The 23,721-nt window shown below is 41.6% G+C and overlaps 1 protein-coding gene across 1 annotated transcript in view; it reads right to left on the bottom strand.

The window, feature by feature from the left end:
* Nucleotides 1-23,721, bottom strand: part of syne1a (spectrin repeat containing, nuclear envelope 1a) — a 101,224-nt gene that overhangs the window by 68,023 nt on the left and 9,480 nt on the right. The window contains exons 4-18 of the mRNA XM_050058563.1: nt 22,298-22,480; nt 21,061-21,204; nt 19,576-19,731; nt 18,453-18,617; nt 17,180-17,352; nt 16,831-16,984; nt 15,597-15,740; nt 15,020-15,184; nt 14,499-14,816; nt 12,845-13,000; nt 8,947-9,117; nt 4,171-4,497; nt 3,557-3,709; nt 3,068-3,235; nt 962-1,138 (exon numbers count right to left, since the gene is read on the bottom strand). Of these exons, the coding sequence (XP_049914520.1) occupies nt 962-1,138; nt 3,068-3,235; nt 3,557-3,709; nt 4,171-4,497; nt 8,947-9,117; nt 12,845-13,000; nt 14,499-14,816; nt 15,020-15,184; nt 15,597-15,740; nt 16,831-16,984; nt 17,180-17,352; nt 18,453-18,617; nt 19,576-19,731; nt 21,061-21,204; nt 22,298-22,480 (2,754 nt within the window). The remainder of the gene's footprint in view (nt 1-961; nt 1,139-3,067; nt 3,236-3,556; nt 3,710-4,170; nt 4,498-8,946; nt 9,118-12,844; nt 13,001-14,498; nt 14,817-15,019; nt 15,185-15,596; nt 15,741-16,830; nt 16,985-17,179; nt 17,353-18,452; nt 18,618-19,575; nt 19,732-21,060; nt 21,205-22,297; nt 22,481-23,721) is intronic.

Below are 23,721 nucleotides of genomic sequence, written 5' to 3' on the forward strand. Positions count from 1 at the left end.
ATGATAAAACCCGAACAAGTAGGCAGTTATGCGGTGTTGTATTTGACAGGTGTTGAATGTGGAGGCGTCCATGCCCTCCAGGGGAGAGTGAAACAGCAAGGTCTGATTGACAGTGTTAATATGGGAGCCCGAAAGAGAGAAAGAAGGGGGGCACATTTTGGCAAACCGCCCAGTGTATTTGGCAAAGGCTAGAAGGTTGGCATGGTGGCAAGTGGCAGGCAGGATATTAGAGCTGTGTTGTGCTGGGACACAGTTGGCAGCCATCGTAACACTGGAGGCGCAGTTGTAGAGAAGCCAGCAGCGTAGTGGTAAAGTGTGGCTGGATCACACAATGCCAGATTGGATGTGCAAGTGCTGGTGGAGGTGGTGTCTTGGGAGGTGAGCTATGATGACAGAGTAGAGGTTGCCAAAATGACAGAGTGGGCCTGGATTAGAGGGCTCGCCAGATCTACTGAATAGTGGTGTGTGACCATTTTTGGCTCAGGCATGAAAAAGTAGAGTTGACAGGGGATATGCAGAGATTAATATGGGGAGATTGAGTTAGTGATTTTGGCTGGTGGGGTCTGTCTGAGCATGGCTGCTGTTGAGCTCCACTTTGGCAGCCTTAATTGGTGGTGCCCTCTACACTGGCAGTGAAGGGCTGTCTTGAGAGATGGGTTTAAGTGTCAGAATGGGTTAGGATTAAGAGGATGCCGAGGCCGTTGGAATATTAATAGCACTGATATGTAGAACGTGTGTGTCTGTGCCTGTATGTGTGGTCACATCCATGGATGCATGTGCAAAATGTGCGTGCATCCAATCCACTGATATATCTTACATTATAAATGTGTGAGAACCATTTCACTACTTTAAACACAGAACACATCTCAGCTTCCCATCCTTCCCTCCTCCTCCTCCTCCACCTCTGCCTCCTCCTTCGCATCCCCTCCTTCCCTCTTTCCATCTCCTCCTCCTCACTCACTCTCTGTGCTGTGCTACAGATGGCAGAGTAGCTGTCTCTGGTGCCTTGCTGGTGAGCCTGGACCTGCTGTCTCAGCCTGCTCTGCACACGGTCACTGCAGCCTTGTACCAGGTGGTCTCCTCGCTCCTTCAAGCCTGCCAAGCGATCCTCAAATCCTGCTATTTCCTCCATGATGGCCTGTGGAGGACAAAGTAGCAGTGTAGGATCATGTTAGAGAGAGTCTCAAGTGGACACGAATTACAGAGTCTGTCTACTCGTCAATGACATGGGAGGTCAAAGCAGACTGATACCACACAGTGAGGTCTCACAGCATTACACAGGCCTGAATGGATGAACTTGAAAGAAGATTATTATGGATTATGGGTTAAATTATTATGTTAACCAACATAATTTTCCAGAAAAGCATTATGTCACACTTTTGCTTTAAGTCACTGATTTTACCACGTGTGGTTGTAATTAAGTACAGTCATGTAAAACTGAGAAAACTATGCTAAAACTTAGGCACTGATAACATTATTAAAGTCAGAAGAAGAACTCATACCAATAGTTAATAACTTACAACAATATTGTATTATTCAAGCTCTCCAGGATTGGTTGTACAGTAATATTTATTGAGCAAAACCGTAACAGCTGAGGTGAAATCATGCAGTCACCGAAACATACACAGGTACTTTTTATTAAATGTAAAAGGTGCTCATTCATTTTAATGACGCCAACAGTTAGACAGCACTTCAATCCAATAGTTCAGCAAATACAGACCTGGGGAGTAACAAGTTACAAGTACAAGCAAAAAACTGTTTTTTTAAGGAGTGATTACTTGTCATGTACTTTTCACGTTACCCACTTTTGACTTCACTGCATTTGCCATTTATACTTTCAGTACAACTGATTAGTTTAGATTAATTACAGATTAATCCAGTGGTTTTTTAAACTTTTTGTGACCAAGGCACACCAAAGTTCAAGCCAAAATCTCAAGGCAAACCTGTATTTATATATGTCCACAAAAGACTTTCTAACGTGTTATCACTCTTATTGTGACATAAATGTCTGTTTTTATTTACTGATATCAAATAACAGTTGACAACCAACTATAACTCATGAAAATATTTATTAACAAAATGATTCAAGAATTCATTTGAAACTTTTTAAAATGACATCAAAGCACTAATAACACATCTATTTATACATGAAATAATGTAAGATAATGTGATGTGTCACATACTTATAATTTCCATGTCCGATCAGCAACAAATGGGTTCCTGTGAAGGTTTTTTTAAATTAAATTATAATTAACCACATGTTCTAGGTAGAGTTTGCCTCTTTATCAGGAAATGAGTGTGTACAATATACTGATACAGTCAATTACAAATTCAGTCATAATGTTTTGTATAGGCCCAGCTGAATATTGCAATAATAATGTGTGGTTTTCACAAAATCCCCACAACACACCTGCAGTGGCATCACGGCAAACCAGTGTGCTGCAGCACACCATTTGAAAACCACTGGATTAATCAATGGGTGAGTTTGTAAATCCAATCTGACGCCCTACGCAAAAATAAGAGCGCTGTTTTTTCAAGAAATAGGGAGTTCTATTTCTATATGAATTACAGACTGTTAGTTGAAGTACATTCTCTGTGCTAAGTGCTCTGCTACTCCGAGAGTGTGGTGCTGTAAATAAATCAGTGGCACTAAGCTATATCCAACAGCCCACCAAATTTATGAACAGTCCAGTTTGTGCCAGAGTTTGCTTATAATTTAACTCAAATAACATTTGAGTTAAATTATTAACACCCTAAAAGGAACAAGAAAATTACTGTACTTTGAGTAATTTTTTAACCAGGTACTTATTTTACTTTTACTTGAATCATTTTTCATTGGACTAATTGTACTTTCACTTACGTATTAATTTAATCAGTACTCTACCCACCACTAAGCAAATGCTAAGTAGCTGAAGTCTGAGTATTTGGAGAGTCCTTCAGGATGAAAGTTTGCCAAAGTGAGCACTTTTGCTCCCTAATCAAGGCTCATTGCTTGAGCTGTATCATATGCTACAAACTCGGTGAACAACACCAAAAAAAAAAGAAATCAAGAAATGTGATTGGTCACCTTGTGTCTGGCCAGCTGTTGAGTGGCTGCCTCCAGGCTGCGACCCACAGTTGGATCAGGAGTCACCATCCTGCTGGACATCTGGAGCAGCCAGCGCTCCACTTCCTGGAGCTCGTTGTGGTAAGCTTCCTGTTCTTTCACCTGGCCTTCCAGATTCTCCACATGGGCCTGGACCACATAATGCACACAATGTGAGCCAACACACACAATCAAATTATACTGATTACAAACAGCATGTGCAACAAATCATTACAACCACCTTCCTGAAGCAAAGTTACATGCCTCCTATCTATATCAGATTTATTCTAAAGACTAAAAAAAATCCTTCTTAAACCCGTCTTGTTTGTATTACCCAAGCGTTACATGTAATCAATAGGTGTATTAAGGGATCATATTCCTTGCCGCAAATCCATCTGCCAAGTCTCCTGCAAGGAAAGATTATTTACTTTTTCCTTTCAAAAGTAGTGTCATCTGAGCACAGGTTCTCACCGTGGCCGTATGACAGAGTTCAGTGTAGTCCCTTTGCATTCTGTTCATTTTGTCTCTGATGGAGGGGTAGTGGACGGAGGCTAGCAGAGCGTCTCCTTTCTCCACCACTGACCTGATGGATCCATCACGGGACTGAACCATCTGCAGCAGAGCCTGGAGACACAATAAGCCAACATGTATCATCAGTATCGTCTAGTATAATGTAGGGACCATCCTTAGTGCACCGACATATGTTATGTGGAGTAACTACAATATTAAATTGTCCAATATTAAATGATGACACCAGTGTTCTCTGTGCATTTTCAGCTAGTTTCCTACCAATGTCTTCTACTATAGTGTCAATCATTTCCCAGAGCACACCATAGGCATCTGTCAGTATAAAAAGCAATGGTATACTCTGGAAAATGATTAGCAGTTATGGAAAGTATATTCAGTTTTAAAGTTAATGGACTAAGATATGCAAGGACACTCATGTGGTCCATTAAGCTAATAATATTCAGTAAGGTCTTGCTGCCATCCGCCAGTGCAAATTTACATATTGTACTCATGTTTTCAATTCAAATACAGTACATTCAGAGAGAAAAGATTGAGAAATTACATAGTTGCTGCTATACCTTATGTTTAGCCAGCAGTGCTCTCCGTTGATACAGTTCAGCCTTGGGCTCCACAGGGGAGCTGAGCACAGCCCTGGTCTCCACCAGCCACTGGGCCTGAGCCTTATATCGGTCCTGGAACTCCCTAGCTAGCAGTGAGGCCCGCTGTAGAAAGCTGTGCTCCTGTCTCAGCCCACCTGCAAGCTCCTCCAACTGGGCAAGACGAGCCTCTACCTCCGCTCCCAAACTCTCAGCTCCAGCCTCGTCCAGGAAGCCCGCCGCCTGCTCTGCCCGCTCCCTCAGCGATTTCAGGAAACTGTGACCGTGTTGGAGCTCAGACTGGAGAGTCTGGGTGACAGAGAGAGCAGAAATACAACTCAGCATTGGTGCTACTACGGTGTCACCATTACTTTATGCTGAATGACCTTCAACTGGGGCATTTTACACCGAGTTAAAGAAAAATATTGCCCCACTGGTCTGGTGTACCAAAACTGTAGCATTTACTATATCCTTTAGGTTGAGGGAATCCTTCGATCATAGTTTCAATGACTTTGAGGTTAACATTCAAACATAATATCAGTGATTTCTTTCTCCTTCACCTCCAGTGCTGCCCAGACCAGCCTGGCAGTGTGTTTGAAAGGCTTTGAACCCATCAGGTAGGCTGACACCTGCACGGTGAGATGTGGAGAAGACTTGGAGGTCACGTTGTGGAGAAACCACAGCGAATAATATGAAAGGAGGACCCAATTATAAGGACCCTTAACAGGCAGCAGTAGCTGCGGGGGTTTCCAGGGCAACCACAACACACCACACACACAGAGACCTCCACTCGATGGGATGCCATCTAGCTTTCATCATCAGTCTATTATTGCTTGAGTGGAGAGTAGCTTCACACTGCAACAACCCCAGACCTCCAGCTACTGCTGATAATATAATATAACAAGACCTGAGTCTGTATGCACACGTTCACGTTTGCAGCTCCAGGCCCGTTCATCATTTCAGCCTCAAGGCCGATATCCCTGTCTTCTGACCTTGGTAGGAGATACTCAGTGTATCCCAATTCCATACAATTCTGTATAAAACAAAGAAAACAAAGAAGTCCACGGCAATAGCCATCTGCAGTAGATTAAATTCCGTATGACTCATTATCTCCACTTTACATTGAAACATCTGCTCTCATCTCGCACCTGAAATCACGTATGCTGCTTAGTGACACTACTGGCTGTCCACATGTTGCATCAAACTTGCAAGATTAGCATTTCATAAACACTTCTCCAGCATCTAATTTGTTCCAAATTGTGCATTTACATCCAGGACTGAGAAGCAATTCAAATACACAAAGGATATTTATTCTAACATGAAAAAAAAATGTTCACAGTCCATTTCAGCATGTAGCTGTTCCAGCTAGGACAAAATAATAATTCAGTGGTCTTTCACAGCTTGGTCTCACAATCTGTCTTGATGAAATTAGCCACTGATGAAGGCTGGAAACCTGCTTAGTCTTATATCACTGAGCAGCACTAATGCTTTGATACAGTAGTAGACAGTACATTCTGGTGAACATTACACATGAGGTCTTGAACACAGCGTGCCCTTTATGCTGTAAACTGTCTTGAGGCATGTCAGCCCCAATTATCCATGTCAAGTGTCTCGTGCACTCGCTGTAAATGACTCTGTTTCTTATTCTGCATCAGCTCCATTATCTACTGTAATAAATTTACTGTGGCGCTGACAACCATGTTCATCCGTTAAATTATCTAGTAACAGAGGTAAGGCATCACTATGGTGACCTGGTGAGCAGCAGTTAGCTCTACTGTCATAGTCTCTCTGCTTTAAATGTACAGTATGCACTGCAGCATATTATGGTGTATCTGCACAGGCAGAAATGTTGTTATAATGGTTGGGCCAAAACTAAAAGATAACGTTCATACATATACCTACAAAAAGTAATGGATCACAATTAGTATAACCCTCTTAATCATGAGCCAGTATTTCCTGTATAACCCAAGTAATTGGGAAGGCTGTGGTCACCAAGGCACTGGTGGGATTAAAGACGGAAGTAGTATACAGACCGAAAGTCCGCATAGAGAGGTAGGTGGTGGATGGGTAAAACAACATTGGACTTTCCCCCAGGAGACTGGTGTTCGCACCATGTGAAACCAAGTGAACTTTTAGTAATTTTAAGGTACGTTATCATCATGTTTCTTTTCCTAAATCTAACCTATAGTATGTCACTTTACTTGCCTAAGCCTGAAGATGCCCAACCATGTTTCTTTTCCTAAACCTAACCTATATAACTTAACGTTAAGTACATAATGTCATTCCTGAGGCGCTAATTTGCTGGACATCATACAAGCTATTGTGTGTGCATTTTTGTAAGATATCACATGACCGTTTTGTTAGGATATGTTAAGATAACTGACTTTCTTTTTTTTATTCTAGTGCTATTTGTAATGCCAAATAACGAATAAGAAATTCAAACATGGACCTGTTAACTTCTATCGTCAAGAGAAAAACCCAGACTGTGTGCATCAGACGGCACAGGGACTTGGGGAAAAAATGCCCTTGAACATTTATGAAATGCCAGTGAAATTAAAAATATGGAAGGGGAAGGCAGCGAGGGGGGGGGGCTTAATTAGGAGAGGGAGAAACACTTTTTTTATATTTTGCTTTTTTTTTGCATTTTGCCCTGTATACAATTTTTGTATGAGCAAGCAAGTAGAGGATGCTTTCCGGAGCACCTTACCAGAGAAATTATTGTATAAAACAAAAAATATGACAAGTAATATGTTCTAAAAAATGAAAGAATTGGCACAAAGTCAGGTAAAATGTAAAATATAACGAATTTTATGATTTAAAGGTCCCATATTGTGCTCCTTTTCAGGTTCTTACTTGCATTTGGGGTTTCTATTAGAACATGTTTACATGCTTTAATGTTCAAAAAATACTAGTCTTATCATACTGCCTGCCTGAATACACCTGTATTCACCCTATGTCTGAAACGCTTCATTTTAACACCTGTCTTTCTAAGCTCCCCTCCTAAAAAGCCCAGTCTGCTATAACTGGACAGTGATTCTGGGTCTATCTTGGCGTCTCTGAACCGTCATTAAAGCTAGGGAATGACTGTAATGGCACTGTGGTAGCAGTTTCTACCATTATATTGTATAGCTGTGACATCACAACTTCACTGACGTCCTGACCACTCGTTTAAAGGTAGTTTTTGAATAAGGACTGTGTGCTATTTTTAAAATGAACAGAGCGTTTTGATACTTTCACATTATTTATATAGCACCTACACCTGCTTTATAATAGAAAAAAAACATACAAACTTGACTTTTTACACTGAGGGACCTTTAAAAACACAAAACTGCCTAATTTACGGGGAAAAGTCATGCTCTCTGAAAACTATATGTCTTACGATGGTACATTAAACTTTCATTTTTGAGCTCTTAATGAAGTTACAGCACATTTTTAGCTAACAGGGACCATTACTGCTGTGTGACTCATACTTTTACAGTTATAACTCAGAATTCAATGAAGTCTAAATCCAACTAATGGCCCTTGACACAGCTATTGACTACTGGTCTTTGTGTCAATGTATAATCATCCCAGCTCACTGAAAAGCCCTGTAGCTCTCACTACGGGAGGATGAGTAAGTGATGGAGCACTCGCGTATTATCTGCAGTGCTGGAAGGACACATGTGGTGACAGCATGTCCTCAGTCCCTATGCAGAGACAGAGCATCGATCCCAGACAGGGATTACTGCAAAGCCCACACCAGATGATGTATTGTAAATGTCTACGTGTGTGTCTTTAAATGTGTTTATGGATGTGTGTGTGTGAGGAGGACAAAGAGAGAGGAGATGTAGTGATACATAAGGAAAGGTGGTGGAAAAAATGTGTGAAATCACAGAGGATTCATGGGTAAGAGAGTTTGCTGCAGCTTGTTAGTTAGTACTCTGGATAGGTTTTGTGATATGAAGCGAGTGTTAAAAGAGAAAAATATGTGTGTGTGTGTGTGTGTGTGTGTGTGTGTGTGAATGTGTGTGTGATGTGAAGCGGTAAGGGCACTGCATCAATTACAGTGTCTGTGCCAGCAGGCTCCTGACACCGGCGCTTCTTCATCCTCTACTTCACAGTGGGAGGTCTCTCCCTGCTACCACGCTTCCTCTAAAGCGGCACCCGCTTTGTCTTCATAAAGAGCCGATCGATACACACGTACTCATCCAATCCTCTACACACTCGATATGAACTATGCCAAGCAAACGACGGTGGTTATTTTCTTTTTAGTGCAGTCTGTGTGATGGAGCAGGGCTACTTTCCTCCAATGCCCATTTGACAAAAAGTGCACGAAGACAAACTGTTGCCATTATACCAAATCAGTGAGTTGATAGAGCACAGTCCAAATATTTTAGGTACACTGAATGCTTTGGAAGCTTCATGCATATTTTACTGGTCGAGCATACTGTAGCTGCCAAAGAAATCTGTAGACTTGATGTTTCTAACAGGTACCGTATGTTGCTTGGCAGAAAACAAGATTGCACAAGGACATTTTTGCTGGCTTAGATATTGGACTCATATGAGTTTGTGCTCAAATTCTCCACTACAAACAGGAGTCTTGCTAACTCATCAGTTTGCCATGGTAATACCCCACGTCTGGCCTGATTTATTGCAACCTGTTCAGGGAGGTGTATTAAGCTCGGCACTGCACCTTGTATCATAATGCCTCACTGACTGTGACTGTGAAACCATCTAACCACAAGAGTACAGTACAGATTTAGATAAATAAATCAATACCTCTACTTTTTTCGTCTTCCTCTCCATGGCGACGCGGTCTAGAGGTTCAGAACTGTCAGTTAAAGCTGTGAAGCTTTCCTGAGTGGAACTGAGCCAGTCCGTGAAGGACGTGCAAAGGTTTTCAGCCTCTTTGATGCTCTTCAGCTCCTCCTGAAGCTGCTTGATGGTGTCCTGAAAAATAAAAGGATGAGAAGTCAGAAGTTAAGTTTAAGAGAATATACACTGTTTTTAAAGTATGACACCAGTGCAAAGTGTTTTATAGTTATTGTACACTGCTGACTTCTCGCATAGCCAGTGGTATCTTGAACCATGCCAGCACTGGAGAAAGGTCTGGCTGAACCCACCATAATTTGACATTAAGGGATAAAAACACTCTGGGTTGTTCCTAATTCTTTAAACCGATCACAACTGTCTTGGGCTGTGCTAAGCCCATAAAGGAGTGATGGTACCCTTGCAAAATAGTGTTGGGAGAGAACTTGTTTAGATGAAACATTTGCACATGGAGATGCAAACACTGGAATTAAAATTGCTTTGTCCCCACAAAAGAAAACACCACATTAAATATTAAAAGACATTTTTATGTGTAGGTTGCCACTTTGGAGGTTACTGTGTAGATAGCTTTGGCTATAATGGGACTAGCTTCACATAGCGATGGGGATTTTAAAATAGGCAGCCAAGACAGGCTTTCAAAGTCTACATCAGGCATGTCCAAAGTCCAGCCCCAGGGCCAATCATGGCCGACAGACCATTTTTAAATGGCCAAGAGCTTGAGTTTCAAAATACAATATGTGTGGTTAATCAAACAAGATCACATTGCATTTTTTTCTGTTCACCTCACGATGGCAGGACAATCTTACAGTCTGCAGACATACACTAAGTAGGAACGACGCAGGTGGAACTAATGAGTTTCCATAAAGTGTACTGTTGTACACTTTACTGTTGTTGTTGTTTTTTCACTTTTGTTGTTGTGGAGCAATTTACCTTAATAAAATTTGAAAAGAACAAAAAAAGAATTAAGACAGGTTTTGTATGTGGCGGTAGACCACATGACTAAATATCTACAGTATATCTGACATACTAAGGTCCAGTGTGAAGGATTAAGTGGCATCTTGCAGTGAGGTTACAAATCATAACCAACTGAAACCTCTCCCATGTGCCAAGCATGTAGGTGAACAACAGCGGCTGACAAAAAAAAAAACGCAAAAATATCAATGGCCCTTTCTAAAGCCAGTGTTAAGTTTGTCCATTCTGGGCTCCTGTAGAAACAACATAGCAAACTCAAAGAATGATGACCTGCTACGTATATGTAGATATAAAAGGCTCATTCTGAGATAACAAAAACACAACGATTCTTAGTTTGAGGACAGGTGATTATAAACTACACAAAACATAGTTATGAACATCATATTCCACTTTACAAATATACCCCCCTAAATCCTACACACTGGACCTTCAAAAGAACATCAATATTGGCAGTTTTTCTGACTTTTTTATTTCAACTTAGGAATTAACTGGATATTAGTACTATACCACCCTTTTCACATTATATCTAATAGTTCAAGCAAAAAGGTGAATAACCTTCACTTCAACAACTGCTGCCGTTTTGTTTTGGAGGTTAGAGTTGTTGGTAAACTTTGATTGACTGTGTTTGGTCAGGGGAAAATTCAGGAAACACGGTCTGTATCTCTTTCTTTTATGCTGTGAGATGTGCCTCAGCTGTCTTACTTTGGCCACCAAGGACCAAAAGCTCTCTGATCAACCATCAAAACAGAAAATACCCGTTTCTCCGCTGCTCATTCATCTGCCGAATGTCAATAGCTTCACTGCAAGGTGAAGAGGGCTTTTATGTTTTTTTGACGCATTATCCACTTGACTGAGATTTTGAGTCAATAACACCATGAGGATGGAGAGGGTTTCTTGCAGGTTTGACACATTATTCACTCAACTTGCAAATCCTGTGGTGAGAAGCCCCAATTAACAGAAAGTGCTGAGTGAACACCTTTTCTGACTAGACAGAGGTAACAGCTTCCCACCTCAAGCCCATATGGCCCCCACTTCACACAGTATAATTACAGGCATCCTTGGTATAAGAGGGATGTCATGTGTCTGCATACGTACAGTATGTAGTGGCATGACTGTAAGTTTATTCATGCTTGAGTCAATTTTGAGTAGGGGAAGGAAGGGGCGTGGGTATAATGGAGACAGAGGAACAAAGTGAGGGAGTGAGGGTGAGACACACACGCACACAAAAACTCAGATGTGTTACTGAAGGTGTAAAAATCAATGTAGCGCAGGCAAAGCTTTTCCACTCCTGGTGCCGGGTGTGAGATTGCCTTCTGTAGCGTTTAATTACAGCCTTAGCCCCAGACCAGAGGAGCCCCATTGATTTTCCTTTAGTCCCCCCCAGAGGAGCAGACAAATAGAGAGGCTGGATCTGAGTATACAGAGCAACACAAGCTGGGCTCACAGGCATAACTCTCAAAGCTACTTCAATGGGGTGTTACAGAAACAAAGTCCAAACTCTCACTGGAGAAAATTCCATGGTGAGAGATAACCATGTGTGAGAAGCCCACTGCGGGCAGAGACCCCAACGGCAATACACACAGCTTCACATATTCTTTATCCATCATCGAAACAGTATAACACAAAAGGGACTAATCCTATACCCGGCACCATTAAGGCTTATGTTTAACTATTCTTAACTCATAATGACAGGTAGGAATTTTCCAGAAAATCTTGTGATTGGACAGGAATCAGAGTATTGTAGTGTGTCCGGACTTCCTGACCACCAGAGGCATTTTTTAAACCCTAATATACAGTCATAATAAAAATAGTAGGGGTGGGTGAAAATTATATTAATAATTAATTATTTAAATTATGAATATTCCAAAGACAAATTTAACTTTAGGTAGCTGGTTAGAATAATAACATCAATCGCTTTTTCAGTCCACTAGATACAATTTGCTGCAATAAAAATGACTGAAGTAAGATGAACAGACTGAAAACTTTTGGGGACGTAATTTGCTGTTGAAAAATGGTAAAAAATTGCAATATTTTGTAATAAATGCTATTGCAAGGGTCAGCATATCCCAACTCATTTACAATCACAGTAATATTGTATCCGGACTCAAGTATCATCATAATATCGTATCGTGGGTTCTCTGGTGATTCATGGTGACCCTAAAAAATAGTATTGTTCTGCATGGATACCATATAGGTTATCTATAAGAACTGATGAGACAGGTCACAGTGACTTCCACATGCTGTACTTCTTCCAGGAAATCAAGTCATTGCGGAAGCCGTACGACGACAAGACGGAGGAGCTGACAATGTTGGTGTCTGAATACCCAGAGTTGTACGGTGCTAGCAATTTAATTTAATTTAATTTAAGATAACTGGGCCTGTAATAACATTTTCCCACCAAACTTTCCAATGACAGGTAAACTGTCCAAATATGTAGAAATCTTTGTTAGTTTCAGTGATTTCTTTTGCCTTGCTACAGTATGTAGTTATTTACACGACAGTAAGCTAGCTTGCACCTCTGCCAGTGATGTTCACCTAAGCACCTGACTGGCAATGCAGCTGTGGACCGTTGTGGCAGCAGCCACTTTTGAAAACACTTTGAATTTGGGAGAACACTTTTGCAGGTGAAATGATCTCTGAAAATAAATATGGACCAAAAATGTCATCAGAATGAAAAAAAAAGAATCTTGTATCATTTTAACTTGCCGTAAGGCAAATCACTTTATAGTCTGCACCTTATGATGATAAGGTGCTTTAGTAGATAAAGTGAGTCTTTGGCTGCCTACAAAAGGTTCTGTTTTTAAAAAGTGGAAGCATCTGTGAACCTCAACAGACTAATAATATATGAATCGATGAACAGGAGAGAGCGCCTGACCTGTATGTTGAGCAGCAGGGAATGGTAGCGGGCCGTGAGCTGGGTGGCAGTAACACTGACACGACTACTGATGTAGGTTTCCTCCAGAACCTGCTGGGCCAGAGAGGAGAGGCCATCGACTTCTCCCTGCCGTGCAAGCACTGCCTCGAGACACCCCTGTTCAGAGGGGACACAGGGAAATGAATAATTAGCATCATGCTGGTGAAACCCAGTCAAAAATATTCATGACTTAAATGTAAATGATGTTTTTTTAATGAAATAAAAGGGCAAACAGGGGTGAAAAGGAAAACAAGAGATAACAGATCACATCTCAAACAAGATATGGGGCCAAGGGGTCTGTGTGTGTGTGTGTGTGTGTGTGTGTGTGTGTGTGTGTGTGTGTGTGTGTGTATGCCTCTAAATGCAGGGAAGGAAAATACTGAGACTGTCTGACATCCTGACACTGGCAGGAAGCGTGCTCTAAAGGGAGGAGGCCCAGTCGGGAAATATTCTGTCCCCTGCTGTTTTCCTTTAAATGCATGTTTTGAATGAAGTGTATGCATAGGAAGGAAAAGTGATTTATTACAGTGCACGGCCCTGTGATGCTTCATTTTATTTTGGATGGCAAAAGGTTGTTAATGGCTTGGATAATTTTTGGCTACGTTTTGAGTGAGTAAATTGGCAGAGTTAATTTAAAGCTCTTCTGAAGGATTTATTTAGCTCTAAACTACTTAGGGCCTAAAGCTAGTGTTGAGAAAATGTGAGCTGTTTGTTATTGTTGTTGTTTTGCAAAATAATTGAGTTAAAGTAACTATGTGGTTGACAGTACAACCAGGTGTTAGTGTTGACTGAAGTTATTTGTTACTATATGCGGATACCAGTAATAGAGAAAATAATACATACAGAAAATAATACAGGAGAGGATAGAATAAGGGATATATAATCAGCTCTCTTCAAAGCCAACAGACCCCACTGACAATTCACCTCATTTTAGCTTGCTGAACACGGAATTGCTGGTCTACCACTGCCTCAATCGTTTAGTTAGTTAGCGTTGTTGTGTGACTTCAGTGAATCCGAACTAACCCTTTAAAACACCAAAGTCACACCATAACACAAAATAATAAATTGATCAAGGCAGCAGTAGACCAGCAACTCCATTTATAGTGAGGTACAATTACTGTTTTTGTCAAAGAAGACTGCTGGCTTTGAAGAAAGCACAGATAACGGCTACAGTCCGAAGGGGCTGTCTGATAGTAAGCTAAGGGGATTAAATATTCTAAATACAGTGTACACTTAAACCAACATAGATTTTTGGTGTATTAGCTCCCTAAAATAGATTTTGTAGATGTCCAAAGCAGTACATTGCTTAGCTTCCATGCCAGTATTACACTGAATCCTTTGATCAGTCAAAATTCGTGAACCAGCACCTAAACCCTAACCACTCAACAACTCACAAAGTCTGATTTTTGAGGGATTTTTCAAATAAAAGATTCCTGTGTTACACCAGTACTCCTTTCTGCTTCTCTAAATTTGGGGCACACTGACCACCATCTACTGTAGGGCAGATAATACTGTACACTGACTATGGATAAGTATCTCTTACAACTCCTTTAAAAATTCCCATAACTATCCCTTAAAGAGCCCATATCTTATCTAGACTTTCCCTGTCTCTGACCTTAAGTTTCTTCAGCTGTGTCTCCTTGGTGCCTCTGTCTGACCGCCGATGACGTCTGACGTTTGCCACCTTCTCCATCTCCTCCAGCCACTGGGCCAGACTCAGGAACCTTTGGCCCATCTGCCTCAGTCTGGTCAGTGTGGAGCTCAGCTGGGTCTGAGTCTCCTCCAGACGGCCCTGGTAGGCCCCCCACTCCCGCTGAGCGGTGTCCAGCGCTCGGTCTTCGATCTGAGGTATACCCCAGGGGATCACTCTCTCTCTGCTGGTCAGCACCGAGGAGAGCAAAGACTGGCCATTTGAGCAGCGTTCCTGCAGGAGCTGTAAGGGAAATAAAAGTGAAGAAGAAGACACAGTGTGATTGAAGAGTTTAAAGTGGTTCATTAACCAAAAATCCAGGCAGTCAAAGGCTTTGTTAGAAAATTCTGTTTGAGCTTTGCTGTCAGTTGTGTGTATGAGGGTGTACAGTGATTACACTCCTTGCTCATGATAATTACATTATGCACAACACTATACAGTGTTACCTGTAGCTGTTGCAGTGTCTTCTCCAGTGTATCCACGTTTCCCTCTGGATGGGACAATGATGCCAAAGAGGCCTGTTCCTGCTCCAGCCAGTCCTCAAACACATGTAACCCCCTTTGATATTCCTGATGGACCAGCACCAGCCCTTTGGCCTTACTGACTGCATTCTGCAAGACAACAAGTTGGAGACATTACTAGAAACAAGGGGTGCAACCACTCAATATAACAGGTGCAGTGGACAGTGGAATTTTGTTATAAAAAACACTATCACCTGACTACTGACTTCAATTGTTTGAGTCTGAACTACATAAACGTCATATCAGAGCAACAAAGGTGTATGTGTATTCTGAAGCTGCACATAAAGTCTTTAAGTCTGTAAAAAAGAAAGTGAAACGTGCAATGAATTTAAAATGTGTTACTTAAATGTTCAACATGCAGGTCACACTCTCCAACAATTTGGGGGAATATAATTGAGAAACATGTAGTGGGTGTTCAGAGAAATATTCTCAAAAGTCATTTATTATTCAAATGGCTGCAGAAGAAAAAACTGAAACCCTATGTTGTGTGTTCTCTAGGTACCTTGGCCTTTTCTTTGAGGGCGTTATATCTACACTGCAGCTGCTGCACCTCCTGCTGGGTAGTGTAGTGTTCAGCCATGTTGGACCCCTTTGTGGCGATGGTCTCCAGAGGACTGCTGTGACTCAGTACTTCTTCATAGAGAAGCTGGAATGAAATAAGAGCACATGCACACACTCAGTGTAGTACATCTAACTCAACTGGGAGGCTCTGGGGTATAAATGTGTATAAAAAGAAAAGTGTAGCGTAGGTGCAGGAGTAGCGCATTTAAATAAAAAAAAAAAGGTAATATTTCATCTGTCGTGACTCAGCCAGAAATCAGGTTCACGGACGAGGAAATATATTTAAGTAACATTAACATTACATTAGGTCATGTTTATTCATGTTAATTCACATTGTCATTTCATTCTAAGAAAATAGCAGCAACTAAGGTAACATTAACTTGCTACCTTACATGGACACATGGAGCTTCAGCTAGTGCCCCGTGGCAACTCTGATTCAGCAAGCCAAACAAAGCCACCATGGGTTTGATCTGGACCTCTCTGACCCCCTGCTAGATCACTAAACTTTCTGTTGCTGCCATTACACAGGTTAGACCCAGTGCTGCTGCTGGCATGCCAGCGTTGGGGCTTGCGCTGGCTAAATTTGAGTTGCTACAGCCGAGCTGCTGCCCACTCATCTCCCAGTGAAGTAGACTCCTAGGTGTGGAGTGAAGCAGGGGGACCATGTGGCGTGCTAATATTAGTTAGCTAGCTTATCTCATTTAGCTTCACAGCTGTTTTCTTTTGTGATAGTTAAAAAAAAACACTAGCTTGGTCACTGGCATGAGCCACTTGAATCGTTAGCTTGTTGTAGTTCGTTAAATCGATAATGAAATATATCAATAAATTAGGTCTCTGCTGTGCTGTGAAATTACATACCATTAACGAAAAAATGCTCTATTACTATTACTGAATAAAATTCTGTGACACTGTATGATTTTTAATGATGTATCATCAAGTGTTTCCTATAGCAACTAGAGAGGGTAAAGGAGAAATGACGCCACTGAAAGGTGACCAACAAAATGCAGGTTTCTTAAAGAAAATAACAGATTAATAACAACAGGAACATCTGAGATGATGTTCGTACACAACTAAACAAAATATATATCATATGTAAAGTCGTTATTAGACGTTCTAATGTGGAAATGATACATGTTGTATCTTCAAGGCAACCTGTTGTTAGTGAGATGTGATACCTTAGTCTTTCCCAGGTTAGCTGTCTTGTCTCTCATCTCAGAATACTGTCTGTCTGAGCAGCTAAGTGTCTCCTCAACCCGGTCCATCCACAGCACAAACTGACCCACATCTTCCTGATAGCTGGTCCACTGCGACAAAGCGCCCTCCAGCTGGCTGTTACATCAACATAATAATGTTAACACACAGGGAACAAACATAACAAAAAACACACACTTAAAACATCCACATGCATTTAAATCTAATTGTCCCGCTAACCTTTCAACCAACTGAAATCAATCAAGTGAAACTAGACAGTTCCCAGTCCCATTTATCAACTAACTGACAGATTGATTGATTCATGATCACAACCTTTTACACTGAATGGAGGCAGAAAGCAAGGAGTCCCATGAGTCTTTGAGGTCCTGGATCTGTTTGCGAATCACTGGGACCCCCTCAGCTGACGTGTTCCTCTGGACTGCTTCTCCCCGAGTCAGAAGCATCTTCAGTTGGATCTCCCGCTCCTGACGAGCAGCCAGTAAGGCCTACAAACATAGGTGAATGGACAAATGTAAAACAGCTATCTTCAGTCTAAAATAAATATCTTTATTTCTGTTTCCACACCATTAAAGGAATGCAACATGTTTTCCAGATGGTCATACTCCCCAGCATGGTGACTAGGACATCATCTGGTCTGAACTTGACTAATTTTGGGGGTAAAATCAGACACAAAACTGCCAGACTTGACTATTTACCTTTAAGGTTACCCTGCTGCAAGACCTGATTGTCTGAACCCAGTCGCCAGAATAAATGTTGGCATTGTATGTTTCTGCAAACCAAAGAAATGTAACATTTGTTTGGATATGTTGAAACTTTATGTTTCAACAACACTGTGGTTTATGTGTGACTATGTTTAGACACAAAAAGCACTTGGTTATGACTAGAAAAAGATCATGTTTTGGCTTAAAATACCCAGTTTTGTTGGCACAATTTCTAAATGAAATGATAATAATAACATTTTTATTGTCCGCTCAAGTCTGAAGTGCATCACAGCAGCTCAGTTTGCAACATCAACAGGACAAACATTTAAGACAAGAAACCAACAACATTCAAAACCCGTCAGTGTGCATTTGATCTGAGATTAAACTCCTGTTTGGGGACAGTGACAATGGTTTAGCTTGCCTTAATAAGTTCTTAAGAAAGGCTTATTTAAAGACGTGGTCCACGGGTTGAGCAACAGTTTTGCTGTTTGTTGGTCTTGAACAGTGGTTGCAACTTGGCAGCCGTCTGTGTCTCACACCATCTACCATCCCCTCCACCTCCCCATGACAAAGTCAGTGCATAAACATCTAATCAGAACTATGCCACATTAGATAGATTGATATGACACATATGAAACATACAGATGTATCAAAAAGTGTTTGTGGTTTGCAGAAACATACTATGCCAACATTTTCTTCCAGTGACTGGGCTCGATGTTCTCACTTCTGAGACAATGCTACTTTCCTTTAATCACTGAAAATGTCAACATGACACACTGAAGGAAACATATCTTTGGGGGTGCTTAAATTAACCAACAGCCCACTATCTGAAAATAATGGTGTATTCCTTTAAGAGAGCCCACACCCGTCCTGTCCCTCCTTACTTCCAGCTGTAACATCCGGTCCTCTAACACCCCCTTGTCAGTGGTGGTGGAGATGCAGGTGTTGAGGACCCTCTGAGCTTCACACACCCAATCCTGGAGCTCTTTAAGGCCCTGAGAGAAGAGGCGGTGTTCCCCTACAATACGTTCAATCCTGGAGGCCTTGTCCTTTAGAGATCAGAGCACAGCACTGTAAACACACTCTTCAAGAATGGCTCTGAGAAACAGGTTAGCACTGAGCTAAAAACTAAGAATATGATTATTTCCAGTGCACAACAACAGCTTCTTAATATATTTCTGTTTGCATTTGAAATTACGATCTTGTTTTTCTTCACAGGCATCCCCGGAGACAATACCACCCACACATTACAGCACAAACACAATGCATTTTGTTTGCAGTCATCACTCGTAAATCTTTAACATCTGCGTAACTGTAGAGTGGAGAGAGGCAGGGCTACAATAATAATCTACAAGTGGCAATTTTAAGTGATTTCATTCCTGTTTCCATGTCTGGCAGGGAAGAAGACCTAAAAATAGCGCTCCACTAGCTCTCCGGCAAAGTAAATAAATCTCATTCATCATCGTTGGGGCACTCTCATTGTCCTGAGGTAAAAGAATGGTGCTTTGCGGTCAGAGTGTTTTGTTCTGCGCTGTATCAAATTAATCATAAGAGTGTGACCAATTTAATGAGATCTTCAAAAAAGGTCAGATTCTTAAGCACTGACACATTTCAGGTCTGGCATTTTAGAAGTGCTTCAGTGGATAAAAGGTAAGCCTCACAGCCTTGGCCTTTTTCATGTTGATAAGGCGGCAGCTGCAAGGACCTTTTGGAGATGAAAGATAGATTATTGCGCTTAGTTAAATTATTGTGAATACCAAGACTTTCTTGGGCGCAATATTTTTATCCAAGGTAAGCTGATTACAGCCACTGTGATTGATGTGCCACGGGGAATGCATGACGCAGCAAATAACAGACAACAACAGTAAACAACATAGCTGGAAAGGAGGCTCCACAGCTTTTAGTTCACACACAAGGCACATTTCAGCATGCAGCAGCATTTCTCAGACAGAGGCACAGATACAGTAAGTGGACAGGAGAGGGGGTACAGGGTGGGGGCAGTGTTACCTTGGTTAAATTGCTGAGTGCTAGGTACTGTGCTGATAGCTGGGACACACGATGGACGAAACCCTTGCCAGCTGCTTGTCCCTCCCAGAGACGATGAGCTCTTTCCCTGAGCCTCCCCAGCTCTGCTTCCCGACTGGCCATCTCCTCCAATACACACTGGGCCAGTAAGAAGCAGGAGGAGGAGATGGAAATGGAGAAATAAAAGGTAACGGAGCAGTAGGATGTGGGTAAGCACAGTTGGGAGGGAGAAGAAACAGAGCACATTGAAGAGGATGGTTGTGTGTAAGCACCAGAGTCAAGGGGAAAATGAAACGACAGAAAACATGAAAGCGATGACAGAGAAGGGAGGTAAGAGAGGCACAGAGGAGGGATACAGGGTTGGGTTAACATGTCACAAGAACAGACAGAGCAACAAGGGCACATCAAAATACATGGATAAAGACAGGGGAAAAGAACATCATAAAAAAACAGCATCAGCAGTATTTTCTCTTGATGTTCGTATTTAAATAGAGATGCGCTTATTCGGTTAGACACCACAGCTCAGAACAGGGAAAGGAGACAAGCCTGATAAAATACTGCCAAGGAGGGGGGTATATATGTGAAAAGGTAAGGAGGATTTTGCCAACACAGGTTCAGACACTGAAGCAGGCATGTATTGTATTGTACTTCAGGTGCTGAGGGGAAGAAATGTAATTGCTTGCAGGGCCAGACAAAAGGCAATGAGGAGAAGTGCTACAGTGGGCGACAGAGTAAATACAAAAATAGCAACAACGATAAGAGCAGAGCTTTGAGATGGGCTTGATATATTTTTTTCTCTATTGTCAGTTTTATCTTTTTAACGCTCCGTGCCTCTCTTCCTTTTTTGTCTCTGCCAGACACGGCAGAGGCTGTTATCGCATCCTGAAAAGGGCCTTTTAGCCACGCAGCGCTTCAGCTGTGACAGAAGGAGAATTAATTAGATTTCTGACTTTTCCTCTGACTATTGTGTCAAGACGCTGCTCTATTTTGATCCGGTGGTGCTCGACAAATGTAATTAGGTACCTTCTCTTTTCCCAGCTGATTTGAGATTGGACTTTGGGGATGCATATCTGATGGAGAGCTACAACTATTTAGTATCCTTGGAAAATCTACTTAATATTCAATTTATGGTTTAACGGCAGGGTTTACTTGAGTGAGAAGAGGAAATGAGAGGGTGTCAGTGAAAGTGGCTGAGAAAAGGTATGTAAAAGGCGCACTCTCAGAATGACATAATGCAATTAAACAGAAAATGGATCCTATATCATCCATATTGCTTAAGGAGTGGCAATAAAACACCACACAAACTAGGAGAGGCACCAATGAATAACCACAATAATCATGTGAGTAATGTAATTTAAAGAGAGCTGTTAAATTCAGCTGTAAGGAATAAGAAATCTGCTGGTTAAAGAGCCTCAGTAGAGTCAGGTGTAAATGTGTAAGGAGCATGGCTTTGGGCCTCCACAATACCTGTAGTTTGCTGAGCTCCTGTTTCTTGGCTGGAAGGTCGTGTAGCCGAGCACTGCTCTCCTGAACTCTGACCTCTGTGCTGTTCAGCCAGTCCTGCAGAGGCTCAGCACTGGCCTCAAACTCCGTCATCTGGGACTGCAGGTTCTGGAAATGCGACATTGAACTGGTCAAATACAACAATGGATGTCCTCATATAAACTCACTCTGCGCAAAATGACACAACTCATTTATTAACATACTCTCGCGTCAGATCTAAGATACATATTAAATCCAAAATAATATCTATGTGTATACCCTCTGAAGTACTTTATAGTCACAATAAATCAAATCAAACCAAATCTATCACAATACCATAAAATACCATAAAAGTGTTAATAATGAGTTTGACAACAGTAAAAACAGAAACAGACTGGTTACAAATACCAGGATATCTTGTGGTCCCCATTCATTTAAACATTCATACTATACAGTTAAGGGAAACGTTCCCCCCCCAATTGACCTTTTGCATATCAATTACTCAGCCCGTGTTGTGTTGAATTCATGAAGAACACTGTTTTTCTCACATGCCTCCACAGTGAACAAAGAATCCAACAAAGGCGAACATTCTTGATGAACTTAAGTCATAGGGGTCCATGTTTAACAACAGCAAATCTATATCAAAACATCCATTTAAAAACTCACACAACTCATCTACCGCTGCCTCCATAAGTTATTTTTTTGTGTTGTTGTGTGACTTTGGTGATTTAAAGGGTTAGTTTAGATTCACCCAAGGTAAACAATAATCCAAACCACCAATCAAGGCAGTGGTAGACCAGCAGCTCCTGTGGCCAGGAAGGTAAAATTACTGTTTATGACAATGGAGTCTGGCTTTGAAAAGAGCTTAGATTAGTTTCACTTTCAGTGCAGTTCCCAGTAGGAAAGGGCTGCATTAAGCATACAACTGGATAAAGGAGGCTGGAATATACTGCACGAGTTGTGTAAGAGTTTTTAAATGGATGTTTCAATATAGTTTTGTTGTTGTTTAACACAGACACCTATGATTTAACTTAGTCAAGAATGTTCTCAGTTTTTGGATTCTTCATTCACCGTGGAGGGATGTAGGAATAACAAAGTTTTCTTCACAATTTCAGCAGAACACAGGGTGAGTAATTGATCTACACAAGATCACTGAGGGGGTGTAATATTCCTTTAACCTTTATTTAACCATTTATCCCCCTGAGATCCAGAGTTAACTGACCTTAAGTGCATCCTCCCTCATCTGCAGGTTATTCATCAGGCTCTTCCAGTCTTCTCTGGCGTTCGCCACCTTGGCCTTGATTCCCTCCACTCTGTCTTTGGACACCACAGCCATCAGCAGCTCCCCACTGGCTCCTACTGTACTCAGCCTGGACTGGCCATGCTCCCTGTCACTCAAGAACTCCTGTGGGGATACACAGACAAAGACAAAGGGACTGTGACTATTTAACACAAACACACACACAAAGGGAGGAGGGTTGTGAAAGTGACAGGAGCAAAAAATAAAAGGACTAAATCACAATCCTCAACTTCTTTTTGTCTTCCACTTCTAAGACAACGGCTCATGGGTAACTGAAATCAATATGGCCATTTTCTACATGGCCAACAGATGTTTTTTTGGACTAGATTTCACTTTAAATTGTCAAAAGCAGTAATTACACCGAGCCATTACTAATTCCATATGCGTGGGCAGAGGATGGGGGTTGACCCAGGGAGGCAGTCACAGATAAGGATAGTACAGTGAAGCTGAATTGTGTTGGTTTTTACATAGCTCCTCCTTACCCACCCACAGAAAATGTACACACACCCACACACACACCCCTCCCTCTCAGAGCTGAGTCGATGACAGTAGCGCAGCAGGGACCACTCCACCATCTGTGCAGTCAGCACATCACTTACACACACCACAGCTTCAGCCTCCTCTCACACACACACACTCACACAAATTTGGTACAGTACAACCACACACAAGCACAGAAAGTCTGTGTCTTTCTTTAGCTCTGTGTCTTTTTTTCCCTCTCTTCTCTGTTCATTCATTGTTTTTATTTTACACTTACTATCACTCTCCCTCTGCCAGTGTAACCGTATACCACCAATTAACCATGACACAATGGATGCCCCCGCCCCTCCCATGCTGGCCCTCCTGGAGGTCAGCCATGTGGAAACATTGTTCCACATTCCTCACCAAGTCAATAATAAATAAAACATAGTACGCCTCTGTGTTCCTCTCTCCTTCACTGCTATATACTCCATGACGTTTCCTCTCATCCTCAAGGCTACACTAGACACATCTGAAAGTGCGCACAAAAAAAACTCCTGCACTTCCCTCCTTTGACATACTTTTGGAAAATTATCTCTTCGGGTAACCTAATGCTCCTTTGACACCCTGAACTGCCTCTTCATGAACTGTTGATTAATAACTTACGTTTCATGTATGCTACCCTCACAAAATAAAAAATGTTGGAGTCAAATCAAGTTCTGTGTTTTATAAGTGTAGAATTATCGTCTTAATATTTCAAGTCTCCCTCCACTCAAACTCCACTTTTCCTTCTGTTTATGCCCCCTAAAATGTCTGACCTTGACTATACTGACTTCTATCTGTGCAAAGTTTGTCACTAGAGAGGTGGTTTCAAATTCCTCTACTGA

Source organism: Epinephelus moara, chromosome 12, assembly GCF_006386435.1.
Source record: "Epinephelus moara isolate mb chromosome 12, YSFRI_EMoa_1.0, whole genome shotgun sequence".
Taxonomy (NCBI): Eukaryota; Metazoa; Chordata; class Actinopteri; order Perciformes; family Serranidae; genus Epinephelus; species Epinephelus moara.